The 20,180-nt window shown below is 37.9% G+C and overlaps 1 protein-coding gene and 1 long non-coding RNA gene across 3 annotated transcripts; both read left to right on the top strand.

The window, feature by feature from the left end:
- The first annotated feature begins 4,530 nt into the window (after positions 1-4,530).
- LOC136832515 (uncharacterized) lies at positions 4,531-7,997 on the top strand. Its single transcript, XR_010851248.1, has 2 exons — positions 4,531-4,719; positions 6,824-7,997. It is a non-coding gene; the product is annotated as an uncharacterized lncRNA (long non-coding RNA).
- Positions 7,998-15,651: 7,654 nt separating this feature from the next.
- On the top strand, positions 15,652-19,437 carry LOC136832514 (protein rtoA-like). Of its 2 annotated transcripts, none has more exons than XM_067093429.1 (2): positions 15,652-15,812; positions 18,070-19,437. In XM_067093429.1, exon 2 carries the CDS (start codon positions 18,106-18,108, stop codon positions 18,766-18,768), a length of 663 nt encoding a protein of 220 aa, XP_066949530.1. In that variant the 5' UTR covers positions 15,652-15,812; positions 18,070-18,105; the 3' UTR covers positions 18,769-19,437. The 2 variants fall into 2 exon arrangements, with proteins under 2 accessions (XP_066949530.1, XP_066949531.1); XM_067093430.1 differs by lacking the exon at positions 15,652-15,812 and adding an exon at positions 16,873-17,027.
- The last annotated feature ends 743 nt before the right edge of the window (positions 19,438-20,180 follow it).

Below are 20,180 nucleotides of genomic sequence, written 5' to 3'. Positions count from 1 at the left end.
AGGAGCAAAATTTAAACAGTGAAGACCCTAACAGGAGACAAGTACAACGAGAGGAAGTGAAGGAATCCAAGGGAACCCAAAATGAGCCTACTGACAAGGATAGGCCAACAAGAGCAATGTGCAGGTTCTTCAGAGCTGGTAAATGCATGAAAGGAGATTCCTGTGAGTACCTGCATAATTGGAAGAGCAAAACCTATAAAAGAACCCAGTACAGTCAGGACAGAAAAGAATTGGGCCAAAGGATAGCATGTAGGCTCTTCAAAAGGGGGCACTGCAAATATGGCACGAATTGCAAATATAGGCACAGCAGGATCAGTAGCCAAAATAGGGATATGGGAAGAATAAATGAAGCTGGCCTAAGGGTAGGAAATGTAAGTATTTTAAAGAGGGGTATTGCAAATATGGCAGAAACTGTAGGTACAATCACAGAATAAGAAGTCAAAATAAGGAGATAATAAATGAAAGGGGAAATTACTCAGAAAGAACCAAGAGCCAAAACAAAAGAATGAGATGGGATGAGGATGAGGACATGTGCCAGTACTACATAAATAGGGAACCATGCCCATGGGACGAGAGAGGGTGCCGTTTCAGGTGTTACAACACACAAAACCCTGAAAGGAGTAGCCAGATAAGGAAAACAACTCAAGAAGACACTACAAAACAAGAAATGGAAAGGCTAAGAGAGAGAATGGAGGAAGTGGCGCACAAGATCCATTTTTTAGAAATGAGGAATATGCAAGTAGAGAAGCCAAACCCAGCTTCATGGGCAGAAGTACTAAGAAACCCCATAATAGACAACACGAGAGGGCAATACCTAGAGAGAAGACAGTAGAGAGAAAAGAGGACAAGACAAAAAACAAATGTAAGAAGACAAGAAGAAGTATAAAAAAAAAAAGACTATATACGAACTGTAGAATATACTATGTAAATATTAGGGGCATAAAGTCAAAATTAGAATCCCTAAAAGAAATAATCGAAAAGGTGGACCCAGTAATTGTGTGCTTAACAGAAACTCACTTACATGAAAATGAGTATGTGGAAATAACTGGCTACAAAGTATTTCATAACAATAGAAAGAAAGATGGAGGAGGAGTCATAATAGGCATTAAAAATGAGCTGGCAAGTGTCACAGTCCAAACCAAAGGAGAAAACATATCTCACGAATCCATCTGGGTCAGCATTAACAATGGCACAAACAAGATAAGACTAGGTGTCATATATGCCCTCAGGAAGGGAAGTGCAAAAATGACCAGCTGAAAAGTATGTACTCCTCAATAGAAGAAGAAATAAATAAAGCAGAAGAAAACAGTGAAAAGTCATGATCCTTGGGGACTTTAACTGCAAAATAGGAAAAATCATCTCTAACAATAAGGAAGAAGTAACAAAAAGGAGGAAAAGAATTGCTGAAACTTATTAGACAAAATAAACTTATGGTGATAAATAATCACAGAAAGTGCAAAGGGACATGGACAAGAATACAAAACACACAGAAGTCTATTATAGATTATGTAATGATAAAAGAAGACGATGAAGAAGGAATACAGATAATGGAAATAGACGAAACAAAAGAAATAACTCCCTACAGAATAACATCTGAACTGGTACACTCTGACCACTGTGCTGTGAGTGGTCATGAACTGGAGATTAGTGTGGGGAGAGAAGCAGGAAGAAAAAAATACAGAGTAGACATAAAAAAGCTAAAAGAGTGCAGAGACAGACAAGCCTTGGTAGACATAGCAAGAGAAAAAGGTGACATAAAAAAGAAGTACACCAAATGGCAAACAGAACTAGACAAAATATCAAGCAAGTGCATGAAAAGATGCAAAGAGAAAAAGGAAAGAAAAACAAAAGTATTAAGAGACCTAATGAGGGCCAGAAGGAGGATCAAAAGAGAGAACAAAAAGTCTAGAAGTACAGAAGAGAAGAGGCTAAGGCAAGTACAGGAGAGATTAATAAGTGAATATATTATTAGAGAAAAAAGGAAGGAAGGAAGATGGAATCAGGATTAAGGAAACAGCAGCCGAAATAAAATCGAAAGGGGGAGTAAATGGAGCAGCCTTCTGGGACTTCTTCAAGAAAAAACTTGACGGCACAAAGTCAAACAACATGGTGGCAATAAAAAATAAGGAAGGGAAAATAATAGAAAACGTGAAAGAAATTAGAAGAGAATACGAGCAATATTACAAAGATTTGTTCATATTAGACAAACCTGAAGATAAAGTAGGGAAACTGGCAGAAGAAATTAATATACAATACCAGAAATGGATGTCCCTATGCGGGACGAGAAAAACGGAAAAAATCCAGAGGTCAAGCATTCAAGAAGTAGAAAGAGCAGTAAGCAAGCTGAAGAATAAATATACCCCGGACAGCCAAGGAATAAATAACATAATGATAAAAAGTATGGGGACAGAAATGACCGAAAGCCTGGCACTCTTAATTGGGCAAATAGAAGAGGAGTTAAACACTCCTGACGAATGGGAGAAAATGAAAATACTATCACTTCACAAAAAAGGAAGCAAATTAGAATTAGAAAACAAGAGAGGAATATTTATCACGAGTAACATAAGCAAGGTATTTGAAAAAGTGAGGTTGGAATTAACAAACGAAAAAATAAACCAAAAGATAAGCCGATTCCAATGTGGTGGCATAGAAGGAAGATCCACAGTTGATCACCTGCTAACCCTGAACGCAGTGATTGACTACAACACAGTGCTTGGAGCCCCGACGTACATATGGTTTGGAGATGCGTATAAATGTTTTGACAAACTAGACCTGAAGGACTGCATTAAAGAGATTGGGAAAATGATAGGATGGAAAGATGCACTGTTGATAAGAAAGATGAATGAGAACGGCAAAGCAGTCATAAGATGCCCTGCGGAGAAACAGGCGCTATCGAAATTACAGAAAATGTAAGGCAGGGTACAATTTACGGCCCAAAACTATGCAGCATAGCAACAGACAAAGTGAATGAAATAAGCAGGAAGAACATAACAATCATAAGGAATATAGAAATAGAGTCCTAATATTTGTTGATGATATAATGTTCCCCTACCAGCAGGAAAGAAGGTATAGAAATGGCAATTGGCAACTGCTGCAGCCTGGAGCAACTGAAAAGTTCAAATTTAACACTAAGCCAAGCAAGTCAGCAGTGCTGATAATAGATAAAAGAACAAAGGGCCAGACAGTCCACATAAGAACAGAATTAAAAAACGGCCCAATTAGTAGTGTAAGCGAATATAAATACCTAGGAGAGTGGTACACCCAAAATGGTTCACAAGAAACAAGTATTAAATCGAGAAAACAAAAAGTAGAGTACCTACTAAGAGAAATAAGAAAATATGGAGACGTAAAGAAAGTTGGAAATATGGCATTAGAAGTGAGGAAAAAGATCTATGAAACAGTGGTGGTCCCAACATTATTTGCCAACATAGAGACCTGGAGCAACTTAACAGAAAACGAGTCAAACGCTCTAGAGCAAATGCAATACAGGATCCTCCGAGGAATGTATGAACAGCCAAAGGGCACGCCTTACTGGGGAATTTTAGCGGAGTCCGGCATATGGCCAGTTGCCTATAGAATTGAATACAAGAAAATAATGCTATTCCACAATATTATAAATTCAGACAAGAAAAGGCTAATCAAAGAAATAGTAGAAGACCAGTTAAGAGCCCCTGTACGGGCTGTGCTGGACAAAAGGCATAGAAAAGATAGGTAAAAAGTACAATATAGATATAAATGGAATGGGAAAATATGCAAAAAAAGAACTGAAACAGGAAATTAAGAGAAGAATAACAAAGATATCGAAAAGACATTGGAAAAAAAGAAGAAAGAAATGAAGAAGCTGAGATTCATAGATAACTTTGAAGAAAATAAGTATCTAAGGGAACTAGAGACAAAGGATGCATGCTTAATAATGAAAACCAGGCTGAATATGTTGGACCTGAAAGCTAACTACCGGGGAAGATATAAGGATGAGGTCTGTGATAACTGCAGAATAGAGGAGGACAGCACAGAACATTTGTTCAGGTGTAAAACCGTACAAAAAATAGAAAACTTAACATTAGAGACTCTGAAAGCCCCGAACAGAAAACTAGTGGAATACATAAGAATAGCCATGAAAATAAAGGACGTCACCAACCCAGAAAACAACGGCACCAGTTAAAAAGTAACAGTAACGTAAAAAGGAGGAGTCATAAAAGTAAATAAATTCGAAATATTAAGGATCATTTGGGAGGTTAAAGGTAGGGTGCTAAATTAAATGAAAAACTGTTAAATAATATATATAATGTAAAGAAAAAATAAAACTGAGAAAAATTGTATTGATATAATGTAAAGTAAAAATAAAAGTGTAAAAATGTATTCAAGGGAATAAAGCTTCGCACCTCATGAGAATCGTGTAGTGTGCCCGCAACTGTGTTTGCGGAGTGAGCGCTTAGGAACCAGGAACCAGGAACCAAGAAAACCCACTGACTTTGATAACATCATCATTCCCGAATAAGCGCAAGGTTCTTAGGATTCCCGGCACGACCTCTTTATAAACAAATGCTGAGGAAGTATTCGGGCACACAACACGTTGGCCGTCGAAGAAGTCGGTCCCTCGACCCGCCCAGACAGACGCGTCTAGATCGTCGTCCTCCACTAGTGTAATTGTTAGACTCAGGGTTGCACTGTGAATCTGTTACAGCGGTTTTCTTTCGCTCTCAGTCGTCTTGCACACGTGTGAGTATACTCTTCATCATAACATACACGCGTTTGTTAGCGTGTGTGTATATGTATATGTATATATATATATATATATATATATATATATATATATATATATATATATATATATATATATATATATATATATATATATATATATATATATATATATATATATATATTACTAAAAGGACCTCATTCAAACTGGATGGTATCTAATGGAATATTTATTCAGAAAAAGTTACAACTTTCTTGGACAAACGGTGGACTGTTTGTCCAAGAAAGCTTGTAACTGGGTCCTTTTAGTAATTCTACTAATGCACAGAATAAACACACACACACACACACACACACACACACACACACACACACACACACACACATATATATATATATATATATATATATATATATATATATATATATTATCAGGTTCACACCATGTGAGAGAAAGAGAGACTGAAGTCATCCTCTTTTGCTATATTGTCCTTCTTCCTGCTTCCTCATGAGATAACTACAAATACCTACCCCTATGTCAGGCTACAAATCCTGATGTCGAATATCGCATGCAGTTGTGCTTGAAAACTAACGTCCAAATACGTCAGCAACACAGCTATTGTAATCCCCTTATTAAAAAGATTGTAAAATATTTGACGAAATAAATGTGTAATTTCATTTAAGCAATGATTATTTAAAAAAAAAAAAAAAAAAAAAAAGTCCCAGCTGTGAACTGTGTTAGGAGTATACACCCAGTCTTTCAGTACAAACATCGTCCAGTCTCACGTTATGAATCTGACTGGCCGTATTAAATTCATTTTGGTCACCGACATGAAACAAAACATCAAAGGGATGGAGACGAAACAAAGATATCAAAACTAAATTCGACATTTTTACTTCACGTTTTGCTCTTCACGAAAATATGACTGGTGAGTCTTGCCGAATAATTAGGCCATCTTGCATTGTTTATATTTTTGTCAGTAAATATTTAAATTTCACTGGCTGTATAAGTACGAAAAATAAGACTGCGCACACGTGGATGTACATTAACTCTCACTCTCTGATTAGTATCAGATTCATATCTACACTCACGCGCACATGAACATACATACTCACACACACTCTCACTATCTTCTGAATGATGCTGAAGTCGATAGGGTATGAGTAATGCTGAGAATACTTGTGAATGTGACTCGTAAGGACTAAGGAGGCGTTTTGAGAAGTCGACGAATAGAAAGACGCAGAAGTGAGTTACAAGTGTGTTGCTGTAGTATTGTGGTGAGACTGTGATTAGATACGGATGTGACCAAGGTCTAGAGACTCTAGACTCAAGAGGAAGAAAAGTTCCTGTTTATCATTAAACTTCATCGTAATATTCACGTCCATACAATGTAGCTTTTGTCTTCATCTAAACTTCTTGTTCATATTTACTCGTTTTTCGGATATATTTACTCTCCTGTCGTGGAAATGCACCTGAAACCCTCTTCACTTTCCCTTGCAGAACCTCTCAGTTATTCATCCTACCACTTACTACTTTCATTCATTTTTTTCTACGCGACTATAGTCACGTCTGCCATCTTCTCAAATGCCATCAATATTTTCTTTCAAACTCACTTGTCTTAACCACATTTGTAGTAACGTTTTGAATCATTCCTCTACACCTAAAAATGCCTTCAAATTTATCCTCCGTCTATTATGTATAATTCAAGTTCGAACCTAATTTCTTCCTTTCCTTTCATCGTGGTCTAGTTTTCTTACGAATATTCTTTTTCTAGAAGCCACGTTTTCATTTTCATCACATCCCCTCAGAACACATTTGCACTAGGCTTTTTCCAGTATCATTACTCCAGGCGCTACATATGAATGTGCCTGTGTAAGTGAATATACGGTACATGTGCATCTTTGGCTGAAATTATGCAGGAGCACACAAGACGTATCGAAATACATCTAACTTACAGTTACAATGTCATGTTAATGTTAGCTTGAATAACCGCGAATTATATTTGTAAAACTTAATTCATTCAATAATACTCAAAACACCCTGCGTGAAAAATTCTGCTAGATTTAAAAAAATAATTTCCAAAAAGGTAATTACTGATCGTGTTTTTTTCTCTCTCTGCAGATTTGCGACTATATAACTACTACAGACGTTTGCATCATGGTGATTTTCAATATGGCCCTGAAGAGACGAGAGAGAGGTCTCTCCAGGGGGTCCAGGACAGAAATGCCACCAGTGAATATCCTGGAGGAAGCCATTCCAGAGTTTACGACGACTGGCATGGGAATTTCAGACAAAGAGGGCGTTCCAGTAATCCGTCCAGAGCACTTCAAAGCACCGGGAGGACCAACAGTACAGCTAGAGGCTCTGAACTAGTACTAACTGACGAGCACCATTCTGGCTTAGAGGGTTACGGGAGGCTCGTAGGCTCATCTGGAGAACCCAGCAGTCACAGTCATTTCCCAAATGCCATGGGGAGTTCACACTTTACAACAGGCTCTAATAACTCGTACAATCAGTTAGATTCCGGGTCTTACTTTAACGTAGACAGTAGTCTCGAGAATTACGGAAAGTATCTGGGGTCGTCTCTAGAACCTGGTTATTCTGGGATTCTAATCGTGCTGAATCATTAAGAATCAGCAAGACGCGAGCAGAAGCAGCGGGTATGAACTAAACGGCGGGTCCCTCTCAGATTTCGCGGGTTTGGGAAGCTACAGTCAAACTTCCTTCGAGTCTTGCAATTTTGGCCTCTCAACGAAACAAAACATGGAAGACGTTGAGTTCACAGACTACGGAGGTTATGGTGGGGGGTTGTTTTAGAAAGATTTACTTTTAACAATATGTGAATGCTGTGAACTTTCGTGAAAAGAACGATATTCAATATATTTTTGTACTTTGTAGGAACATGACTACAGACGTTACTGTTGCGATGGGTGATGTGAAATGCTGATTGATAGATCATTCTTCCGTCCTCTTGTTATCAAGTTTGAGTTTATACCTTATCTATCAAATCAGCGATATAGCTTAAATATAAGTAACGTGACATTTTTGTAAAATAATAATAATAATGTAAGCATAAAAATCTATCGATCAAACTCATTACTGCCAATACCAGGATCCAGAGGAGAATGGATCCTGGTCAATACTTCGTACGGTTAAGGTGGATTATTATTATTATTATTATTATTATTATTATTATTATTATTATTATTATTATTATTATAATGTGAATAAGACTTGAGTAATGAACTGTAACACTGTACTCAGGCTTTTGTTATATAGTCTACATAATCTGTAAGCCCTTGTATAATGACCCAGTATTATATATACACGTGAATTTTATTTGTAGATTCCAGTGTAATACTGGAAAAGTGTGAAGATATATGATCACAGTTTTTCTGAGCGTCTGTGCCCCCTGAAGGATTTGCCTCTTTGTACTGTTCTGTGTGATAATCTTTATTGTAAGGAATATATTTCACATTATCAATAAAGAGCTATTTTCAAAAGCAGATGCCTTTGTAACCTCAGACTGTGATTCACTTACGGGCTGATTTCGTAGAAAGAGCTCGAGCTATCATAAGTCCAGCTTAATATTAAACAAAAACAAAAACAACCAGGTTTTACTCGGCTGGATGGAAGAATATATTCTGAAGAACCTATAAATTCAATTTAGGTGCAGAAGTATGATGCTCATCGCTTCAGCGACCATAATCTGACAGTAGACATCATATACCTAATATGATTACTTAGAAGTGGTTTCATGTCATGCAAATCCACATAACGCTGGTGAATGATCACATTGTTACGATGGGTTTAAAGTCGTGCCCTTAGGGCTGGCGTCGTGAGAGCAACGTGGCTTATTTATATTACTGAGAAGCTTTCTCTCCGTAACTTAAATTTTTATGCTACAGCGGTTCTCAATTCACTAGGTCCCCAGAGCTGCTCTGTTTCTCAGTACAAGGCTGGTTATCACGCTGGGTAGGAGGGGATGACTAGATTTTCAACGGACTCTTTAGTGGACGGCGTGGTAATGCACTTCATTTTGCTAACATGTATACGGCTGCCAAAGATGACAGGAATTTCAGCATTCATCAAAGACCAGGGATCTATTCTACTTTAAGTATGGGACTGACATCTTCACCAAAACCAAAGGAACAGATGAAGCGAGGGAGAGAGTGGGAAAACTCTAGCAGTTTACCGCAAAACTGACTACGTGACAGCTTACATGCGGAAGCAGATGCCCTTCACGGGATCATCACCAACAGAGTGACACCAGAGGTGCCCTGTGCGAGTGTAGCCCTGATGACAGTCATAATTTAATTTCTGTAACTGATGTATGTCAGAAGAAGGGAATAAATAGAACTATGTAGCATCTTCCTTTTCCTTTGGAGTTTTAACTTTGAGGATAAGATGAAAATCAGAAAATTCAGAGAAGCTTTGTGTTAACATACTATAGTACTGTAGATGTCGCAAGGGCACTGACATTCTGTAGGATTGGTTATACGAAAGACTTTGCCCCAAAACTATTGTGTGTGTGTGTGTGTGTGTGTATAATCAGAATTCTAAGTCGCTGGTCTGTTTTCGTCGAGGTAAATATTCCCTGGTGACAGCGTTAAGCCACTATTTTTTTTTTTTTTTTTTTTTGCTTGCTGGGAAACTCAGAAAATGTTAACTCTTTGGGAGCTGGCTTTGGACGGCGTACCACTGAAATTGAATTTTCTCATTGAAATTTTTAGTTGCTTTTTGGTTTCTAACCACGAAGTTTCAAGTTTATCACTCGTACCATTCATCAATACCTTAAGGAAGACTGAAACGACTCTGACCTATATACTGAGCGGCCTACTTTTCTAACATCGCATTCGATTAAAGGGGTGTAAGCAACTTAATCTCTGTTGCATAATTCACTGTTTACAATACCAGTGCACTGACCTAGTCTACAATGGCCTTGGACAAACCATTTTCTAAGCCATCGTTTATTAAAGTATGAGTTTGGATTTTAGAATGCGTTTGATGGACAGGAACAAATAAAAAAATAAAATCAGAGCTCCTACTCTAGCAAGATGCTACACGTTAGATACAAATGCGACTCAACGAACCTGGAGAACGTCGAAGGTACGCGTTTCGTAACGTTAACGTACTAATTCTTATATACGTATCGACAATACAACAAATCACCAAGTTCAGGAGGTACATCGACAGCGAAGGCAAGGGGAAAGATCAAGTTCACAACGGAAAGGTTACAATCCTACTCCACGGTGTGAAAGAAGAAGAACAACCAGTAAAAGTAAACAACTGAAGTTGAGTCAAGGTTCAAGGTTAAAGGTTCAAGCTCCGCATAATACACAGATAGTGGTAGTAATTTAAAAGAGGGTATCAGTTTGGGGTGGAAAGCAGCTAGTGTGAGGTGAAAAGTAAAGGAACTAAGAAGTAAAGGGTGGAATCAGATCTGGATTAAAAGGTAAGGTACCGTTGTTTTGTTGGTTGAGACATCCAGCGTGGTCAGGGTAACAAACATGGCGGAAGGCGGCAAGCAAGTCATGAAAATCGAAATCAGAACGAAGACCAAGGGTAAGCAGGAAAAACTATCAGATAAGTCCAGAGATAAAGAAGCAATCGAAAAAACTCTAGAGAGAAGCGACGTGTCATTGCTAGACATTAAAGAAATCTCAAAAGCTGGGTACACGGACGACAACAGCAGGTTACTAGACCTGACCACGAGGAAGATTGCTTGGCCACGTCCACCCAAAAGGACACAACGGAGGAGAAGGAAGAGGAGTCATCGTGCCCATGTGGGTTATGCAATGTCCAGCTTGGCCCAGAGGACGAAAGTGCAGAATGTGATAAATGCAAAAGTGGTTCTGTATTCAGTGCCTAAATGCAAACACAGCCCTAACCAAGTCTCAAATGAAGAACTTCCTGAGATCAATAAAAATGACAGAAAAAGTCAAGGGCCTATATTGGTATTGCATAAGATGTTGTGAGGAAGAAAACACTAGTAAGTGTGTAGACTGTAAGAGAGGATATAGGATAAAAGGTGAAACAAGTCCAGATGAGGAAAGGGCAATGAAAAAGGCATTAGGGGAAAAAACCCAGATCATAAAGAACCTGGAAAGTATGGTGCACGAATGGATAAAAACCACAGAGAAAGTAAAAAGGAGAAGAAATTAGTAGAAGAAGAGCTACTGTTAATGAAAGAAGAATGCAGAGCATACAAAGAAAAACTAGAAAAAAGCAATTGGAGAAATTGCTGAAAAACAGGAGGACAGTCAGTAATCAATGGACGTTCATAGAAGACCTGAAAACCCTAAACGAAAACTTAGTAAAGGACATGGAAAACGAAGAAGAAACAACCATAGAAAATCCCACAAAACAATGCCCGAATCAGACAGAAACTCTCCTAACCCTGAAGAGGAGCAAAATTTAAACAGTGAAGACCCTAACAGGAGACAAGTACAACGAGAGGAAGTGAAGGAATCCAAGGAACCCAAAATGAGCCTACTGACAAGGATAGGCCAACAAGAGCAATGTGCAGGTTCTTCAGAGCTGGTAAATGCATGAAAGGAGATTCCTGTGAGTACCTGCATAATTGGAAGAGCAAAACCTATAAAAGAACCCAGTACAGTCAGGACAGAAAAGAATTGGGCCAAAGGATAGCATGTAGGCTCTTCAAAAGGGGGCACTGCAAATATGGCACGAATTGCAAATATAGGCACAGCAGGATCAGTAGCCAAAATAGGGATATGGGAAGAATAAATGAAGCTGGCCTAAGGGTAGAATGTAAGTATTTTAAAGAGGGGTATTGCAAATATGGCAGAAACTGTAGGTACAATCACAGAATAAGAAGTCAAAATAAGGAGATAATAAATGAAAGGGGAAATTACTCAGAAAGAACCAAGAGCCAAAACAAAAGAATGAGATGGGATGAGGATGAGGACATGTGCCAGTACTACATAAATAGGGAACCATGCCCATGGGACGAGAGAGGGTGCCGTTTCAGGTGTTACAACACACAAAACCCTGAAAGGAGTAGCCAGATAAGGAAAACAACTCAAGAAGACACTACAAAACAAGAAATGGAAAGGCTAAGAGAGAGAATGGAGGAAGTGGCGCACAAGATCCATTTTTTAGAAATGAGGAATATGCAAGTAGAGAAGCCAAACCCAGCTTCATGGGCAGAAGTACTAAGAAACCCCATAATAGACAACACGAGAGGGCAATACCTAGAGAGAAGACAGTAGAGAGAATAGAGGACAAGACAAAAAACAAATGTAAGAAGACAAGAAGAAGTATAAAAAAAAAAAAGACTATATACGAACTGTAGAATATACTATGTAAATATTAGGGGCATAAAGTCAAAATTAGAATCCCTAAAAGAAATAATCGAAAAAGGTGGACCCAGTAATTGTGTGTAACAGAAACTCACTTACATGAAAATGAGTATGTGGAAATAACTGGCTACAAAGTATTTCATAACAATAGAAAGAAAGATGGAGGAGGAGTCATAATAGGCATTAAAATGAGCTGGCAAGTGTCACAGTCCAAACCAAAGGAGAAAACATATCTCACGAATCCATCTGGGTCAGCATTAACAATGGCACAAACAAGATAAGACTAGGTGTCATATATGCCCCTCAGGAAGGGAAGTGCAAAAATGACCAGCTGAAAAGTATGTACTCCTCAATAGAAGAAGAAATAAATAAAGCAGAAAGAAAACAGTGAAAAGTCATGATCCTTGGGGACTTTAACTGCAAAATAGGAAAAATCATCTCTAACAATAAGGAAGAAGTAACAAAAGGAGGAAAAGAATTGCTGAAACTTATTAGACAAAATAAACTTATGGTGATAAATAATCACAGAAAGTGCAAAGGAACATGGACAAGAATACAAAACACACAGAAGTCTATTATAGATTATGTAATGATAAAAGAAGACGATGAAGAAGGAATACAGATAATGGAAATAGACGAAACAAAAGAAATAACTCCCTACAGAATAACATCTGAACTGGTACACTCTGACCACTGTGCTGTGAGAGTGGTCATGAACTGGAGATTAGTGTGGGAGAGAAGCAGGAAGAAAAAAACAGAGTAGACATAAAAAGCTAAAAGAGTGCAGAGACAGACAAGCCTTGGTAGACATAGCAAGAGAAAAAGGTGACATAAAAAGAAGTACACCAAATGGCAAACAGAACTAGACAAAATATTAAGCAAGTGCATGAAAAGATGCAAAGAGAAAAGGAAAGAAAAACAAAAGTATTAAGAGACCTAATGAGGGCCAGAAGGAGGATCAAAAGAGAGAACAAAAGTCTAGAAGTACAGAAGAGAAGAGGCTAAGGCAAGTACAGGAGAGATTAATAAGAATATATTATTAGAGAAAAAAGGAAGGAAGATGGAATCAGGATAAAGGAAACAGCAGCCGAAATAAAATCGAAAGGGGGAGTAAATGGAGCAGCCTTCTGGGACTTCAAGAAAAAACTTGACGGCACAAAGTCAAACAACATGGTGGCAATAAAAACTAAGGAAGGGAAAATAATAGAAAACGTGAAAGAAATTAGAAGAGAATACGAGCAATATTACAAAGATTTGTTCATATTAGACAAACCTGAAGATAAAGTAGGGAAACTGGCAGAAGAAATTAATATACAATACCAGAAATGGATGTCCCTATGCGGGACGAGAAAAACGGAAAAAATCCAGAGGTCAAGAAGCATTCAAGAAGTAGAAAGAGCAGTAAGCAAGCTGAAGAATAAATATACCCCGGACAGCCAAGGAATAAATAACATAATGATAAAAAGTATGGGGACAGAAATGACCGAAAGCCTGGCACTCTTAATTGGGCAAATAGAAGAGGAGTTAAACACTCCCGACGAATGGGAGAAAATGAAAATACTATCACTTCACAAAAAAGGAAGCAAATTAGAATTAGAAAACAAGAGAGGAATATTTATCACGAGTAACATAAGCAAGGTATTTGAAAAAGTGAGGTTGGAATTAACAAACGAAAAAATAAACCAAAAGATAAGCCGATTCCAATGTGGTGGCATAGAAGGAAGATCCACAGTTGATCACCTGCTAACCCTGAACGCAGTGATTGACTACAACACAGTGCTTGGAGCCCTGACGTACATATGGTTTGGAGATGCGTATAAATGTTTTGACAAACTAGACCTGAAGGACTGCATTAAAGAGATTGGGAAAATGATAGGATGGAAAGATGCACTGTTGATAAGAAAGATGAATGAGAACGGCAAAGCAGTCATAAGATGCCCTGCGGAGAAAAACAGGCGCTATCGAAATTACAGAAAATGTAAGGCAGGGTACAATTTACGGCCCAAAACTATGCAGCATAGCAACAGACAAAGTGAATGAAATAAGCAGGAAGAACATAACAATCATAAGGAATATAGAAATAGAGTCCCTAATATTTGTTGATGATATAATGTTCCCACCAGCAGGAAAGAAGGTATAGAAATGGCAATTGGCAACTGCCGCAGCCTGGAGCAACTGAAAAGTTCAAATTTAACACTAAGCCAAGCAAGTCAGCAGTGCTGATAATAGATAAAAGAACAAAGGGCCAGACAGTCCACATAAGAACAGAATTAAAAACGGCCCAATTAGTAGTGTAAGCGAATATAAATACCTAGGAGAGTGGTACACCCAAAATGGTTCACAAGAAACAAGTATTAAATCGAGAAAACAAAAAGTAGAGTACCTACTAAGAGAAATAAGAAAATATGGAGACGTAAAGAAAGTTGGAAATATGGCATTAGAAGTGAGGAAAAAGATCTATGAAACAGTGGTGGTCCCAACATTATTTGCCAACATAGAGACCTGGAGCAACTTAACAGAAAACGAGTCAAACGCTCTAGAGCAAATGCAATACAGGATCCTCCGAGGAATGTATGAACAGCCAAAGGGCACGCCTTACTGGGGAATTTTAGCGGAGTCCGGCATATGGCCAGTTGCCTATAGAATTGAATACAAGAAAATAATGCTATTCCACAATATTATAAATTCAGACAAGAAAAGGCTAATCAAAGAAATAGTAGAAGACCAGTTAAGAGCCCCCTACGGGCTGTGCTGGACAAAAGGCATAGAAAAGATAGGTAAAAAGTACAATATAGATATAAATGGAATGGGAAAATATGCAAAAAAGAACTGAAACAGGAAATTAAGAGAAGAATAACGCAAGATATCGAAAAGACATTGGAAAAAAAAGAAAGAAATGAAGAAGCTGAGATTCATAGATAACTTTGAAGAAAATAAGTATCTAAGGGAACTAGAGACAAAGGATGCATGCTTAATAATGAAAACCAGGCTGAATATGTTGGACCTGAAAGCTAACTACCGGGGAAGATATAAGGATGAGGTCTGTGATAACTGCAGAATAGAGGAGGACAGCACAGAACATTTGTTCAGGTGTAAAACCGTACAAAAAAATAGAAAACTTAACATTAGAGACTCTGAAAGCCCTGAACAGAAAACTAGTGGAATACATAAGAATAGCCATGAAAATAAAGGACGTCACCAACCCAGAAAACAACGGCACCAGTTAAAAAGTAACAGTAACGTAAAAAGGAGGAGTCATAAAAGTAAATAAATTCTGAAATATTAAGGATCATTTGGGAGGTTAAGGGTAGGGTGCTAAATTAAATGAAAAACTGTTAAATAATATATATAATGTAAAGAAAAATAAAACTGAGAAAAATTGTATTGATATAATGTAAAGTAAAAATAAAAGTGTAAAAATGTATTCAAGGGAATAAAGCTTCGCACCTCATGAGAATCGTGTAGTGTGCCCGCAACTGTGTTTGCGGAGTGAGCGCTTAGGAACCAGGAACCAGGAACCAAGAAAAACCCACTGACTTTGATAACATCATCATTCCCCGAATAAGCGCAAGGTTCTTAGGATTCCCGGCACGACCTCTTTATAAACAAATGCTGAGGAAGTATTCGGGCACACAACACGTTGGCCGTCGAAGAAGTCGGTCCCTCGACCCGCTCAGACAGACGCGTCTAGATCGTCGTCCTCCACTAGTGTAATTGTTAGACTCAGGGTTGCACTGTGAATCTGTTACAGCGGTTTCTTTCGCTCTCAGTCGTCTTGCACACGTGTGAGTATACTCTTCATCATAACATACACGCGTTTGTTAGCGTGTGTGTGTATATATATATATATATATATATATATATATATATATATATATATATATATATATATATATATATATATATATATATATATATATATATATATATATATATATATATTACTAAAAGGACCTCATTCAAACTGGATGGTATCTAATGGAATATTTATTCAGAAAAAGTTACAAACTTTCTTGGACAAACGGTGGACTGTTTGTCCAAGAAAGCTTGTAACTGGGTCCTTTTAGTAATTCTACTAATGCACAGAATAAACACACACACACACACACACACACACACACACACATATATATATATATATATATATATATATATATATATATATATATATATATATATATATATATATTATCAGTTCACACCATGTGAGAGAAAGAGAGACTGAAGTCATCCTCTTTGCTATATTGTCCTTCTTCCTGCTTCCTCATGAGATAACTACAAATACCTACCCCTATGTCAGGCTACAAATCCTGATGTCGAATATCGCATGCAGTTGTGCTTGAAAACTAACGTCCAAATACGTCAGCAACACAGCTATTGTAATCCCCTTATTAAAAAGATTGCGTAAAATATTTGACGAAATAAATGTGTAATTTCATTTAAGCAATGATTATTTAAAAAAAAAAAAAAAAAGCCCCAGCTTTGAACTGTGTTAGGAGTATACACCCAGTCTTTCAGTACAAACATCGTCCAGTCTCACGTTATGAATCTGACTGGCCGTATTAAATTCATTTTGGTCACCGACATGAAACAAAACATCAAAGGGATGCAGACGAAACAAAGATATCAAAACTAAATTCGACATTTTTACTTCACGTTTTGCTCTTCACGAAAATATGACTGGTGAGTCTTGCCGAATAATTAGGCCATCTTGCATTGTTTATATTTTTGTCAGTAAATATTTAAATTTCACTGGCTGTATAAGTACGAAAAATAAGACTGCGCACACGTGGATGTACATTAACTCTCACTCTCTGATTAGTATCAGATTCATATCTACACTCACGCGCACATGAACATACATACTCACACACACTCTCACTATCTTCTGAATGATGCTGAAGTCGATAGGGTATGAGTAATGTTGAGAATACTTGTGAATGTGACTCGTAAGGACTAAGGAGGCGTTTTGAGAAGTCGACGAATAGAAAGACGCAGAAGTGAGTTACAAGTGTGTTGCTGTAGTATTGTGGTGAGACTGTGATTAGATACGGATGTGACCAAGGTCTAGAGACTCTAGACTCAAGAGGAAGAAAAGTTCCTGTTTATCATTAAACTTCATCGTAATATTCACATCCATACAATGTAGCTTTTGTCTTCATCTAAACTTCTTGTTCATATTTACTCATTTTTCGGATATATTTACTCTCCTGTCGTGGAAATGCACCTGAAACCCTCTTCACTTTCCCTTGCAGAACCTCTCAGTTATTCATCCTACCACTTACTACTTTCATTCATTTTTTCTACGCGACTATAGTCACGTCTGCCATCTTCTCAAATGCCAGTCAACATTTTCTTTTCAAACTCACTTGTCTTAACCACATTTGTAGTAACGTTTTGAATCATTCCTCTACAACTAAAAATGCCTTCAAATTTATCCTCCGTCTATTATATATAATTCAAGTTCGAACCTAACTTGCTATAATGTGGTTCGGATTCCACAATAAGCTGTAGGTCCCGTTGCTAAGTAACCAAATGGTTCTTAGCCACGTAAAATAAGTCTAATCCTTCGGGCCAGCCCTAGGAGAGCTGTTAATCAGCTCAGTGGTCTGGTAAAACTAAGGTATAATTACTTACTTTCTTCCTTTCCTTTCATCGTGGTCTAGTTTTCTTACGAATATTCTTTTTCTAGAAGCCACGTTTTCATTTTCATCACATCCCCTCAGAACACATTTGCACTAGGCTTTTTCCAGTATCATTACTCCAGGCGCTACATATGTATGTGCCTGTGTAAGTGAATATACGGTACATGTGCATCTTTGGCTGAAATTGTTATGCAGGAGCACACAAGATGTATGGAAATACATCTAACTTACAGTTACAATGTCATGTTAATGTTAGCTTGAATAACCGCGAATTATATTTGTAAAACTTAATTCATTCAATAATACTCAAAACACCCTGCGTGAAAAATTCTGCTAGATTTAAAAAATAATTTCCAAAAGGTAATTACTGATCGTGTTTTTTTTTCTCTCTCTGCAGATTTGCGACTATATAACTACTACAGACGTTTGCATCATGGTGATTTTCCAATATGGCCCTGAAGAGACGAGAGAGAGGTCTCTCCAGGGGGCCCAGGACAGAAATGCCACCAGTGAATATCCTGGAGGAAGCCATTCCAGAGTTTACGACGACTGGCATGGGAATTTCAGACAAAGAGGGCGTTCCAGTAATCCGTCCAGAGCACTTCAAAGCACCGGGAGGACCAACAGTACAGCTAGAGGCTCTGAACTAGTACTAACTGACGAGCACCATTCTGGCTTAGAGGGTTACGGGAGGCTCGTAGGCTCATCTGGAGAACCCAGCAGTCACAGTCATTTCCCAACTGCCATGGGGAGTTCACACTTTACAACAGGCTCTAATAACTCGTACAATCAGTTAGATTCCGGGTCTTACTTTAACGTAGACAGTAGTCTCGAGAATTACGGAAAGTATCTGGGGTCGTCTCTAGAACCTGGTTATTCTGGGGATTCTAATCGTGCTGAATCATTAAGGAATCAGCAAGACGCGAGCAGAAGCAGCGGGTATGAACTAAACGGCGGGTCCCTCTCAGATTTCGCGGGTTTGGGAAGCTACAGTCAAACTTCCTTCGAGTCTTGCAATTTTGGCCTCTCAACGAAACAAAACATGGAAGACGTTGAGTTCACAGACTACGGAGGTTATGGTGGGGGGTTGTTTTAGAAAGAATTACTTTTAACAATATGCTGTGAACTTTCGTGAAAAGAACGATATTCAATATATTTTTGTACTTTGTAGGAACATGACTACAGACGTTACTGTTGCGATGGGTGATGTGAAATGCTGATTGATAGATCATTCTTCCGTCCTCTTGTTATCAAGTTTGAGTTTATACCTTATCTATCAAATCAGCGATATAGCTTAAATATAAGTAACGTGACATTTTTGTAAAATAATAATAATAATAATAATAATAAAGCATAAAAATCTATCGATCAAACTCATTATTGCAATACCAGGATCCAGAGGAGAATGGATCCTGGTCAATACTTCGTACGGTTAAGGTGGATTATTATTATTATTATTATTATTATTATTATTATTATTATAATGTGAATAAGACTTGAGTAATGAATTGTAACACTGTACTCAGGCTTTTGTTATATAGTCTACATAATCTGTAAGCCCTTGTATAATGACCCAGTATTATATATACACGTGAATTTTATTTGTAGATTCCAGTGTAATACTGGAAAAGTGTGAAGATATATGATCACAGTTTTCTGAGCGTCTGTGCCCCCGAAGAGATTTGCCTCTTTTGTACTGTTCTGTGTGATAATCTTTATTGTAAGGAATATATTTCACATTATCAATAAAGAGCTATTTTCAAAAGCAGATGCCTTTGTAACCTCAGACTGTGATTCACTTACGGGCTGATTTCGTAGAAAGAGCTCGAGCTATCATAAGTCCAGCTTAATATTAAACAAAAACAAAAACTACCAGGTTTTACTCGGCTGGATGGAAGAATATATTCTGAAGAACCTATAAATTCAATTTAGGTGCATAAGTATGATGCTCATCGCTTCAGCGACCATAATCTGACAGTAGACATCATATACCTAATATGATTACTTAGAAGTGGTTTCATGTCATGCAAATCCACATAACGCTGGTGAATGATCACATTGTTACGATGGGTTTAAAGTCGTGCCCTTAGGGCTGGCGTCGTGAGAGCAACGTGGCTTATTTATATTACTGAGAAGCTTTCTCTCCGTAACTTAAATTTTTATGCTACAGCGGTTCTCAATTCACTAGGTCCCCTCAGAGCTGCTCTGTTTCTCAGTACAAGGCTGGTTATCACGCTGGGTAGGAGGGGATGACTAGATTTTCAACGGACTCTTTAGTGGACGGCGTGGTAATGCACTTCATTTTGCTAACATGTATACGGCTGCCAAAGATGACAGGAATTTCAGCATTCATCAAAGACCAGGGATCTATTCTACTTTAAGTATGGGACTGACATCTTCACCAAAACCAAAGGAACAGATGAAGCGAGGAGAGAGTGGGAAAACTCTAGCAGTTTACCGCAAAACTGACTACGTGACAGCTTACATGCGGAAGCAGATGCCCTTCAC

Source organism: Macrobrachium rosenbergii, chromosome 50 (assembly GCF_040412425.1).
Source record: "Macrobrachium rosenbergii isolate ZJJX-2024 chromosome 50, ASM4041242v1, whole genome shotgun sequence".
Classification (NCBI taxonomy): Eukaryota; Metazoa; Arthropoda; class Malacostraca; order Decapoda; family Palaemonidae; genus Macrobrachium; species Macrobrachium rosenbergii.
The sequence above is the reverse complement of the archived record's forward strand: the minus strand, read 5'-3'. Positions and strand labels throughout refer to the sequence as shown.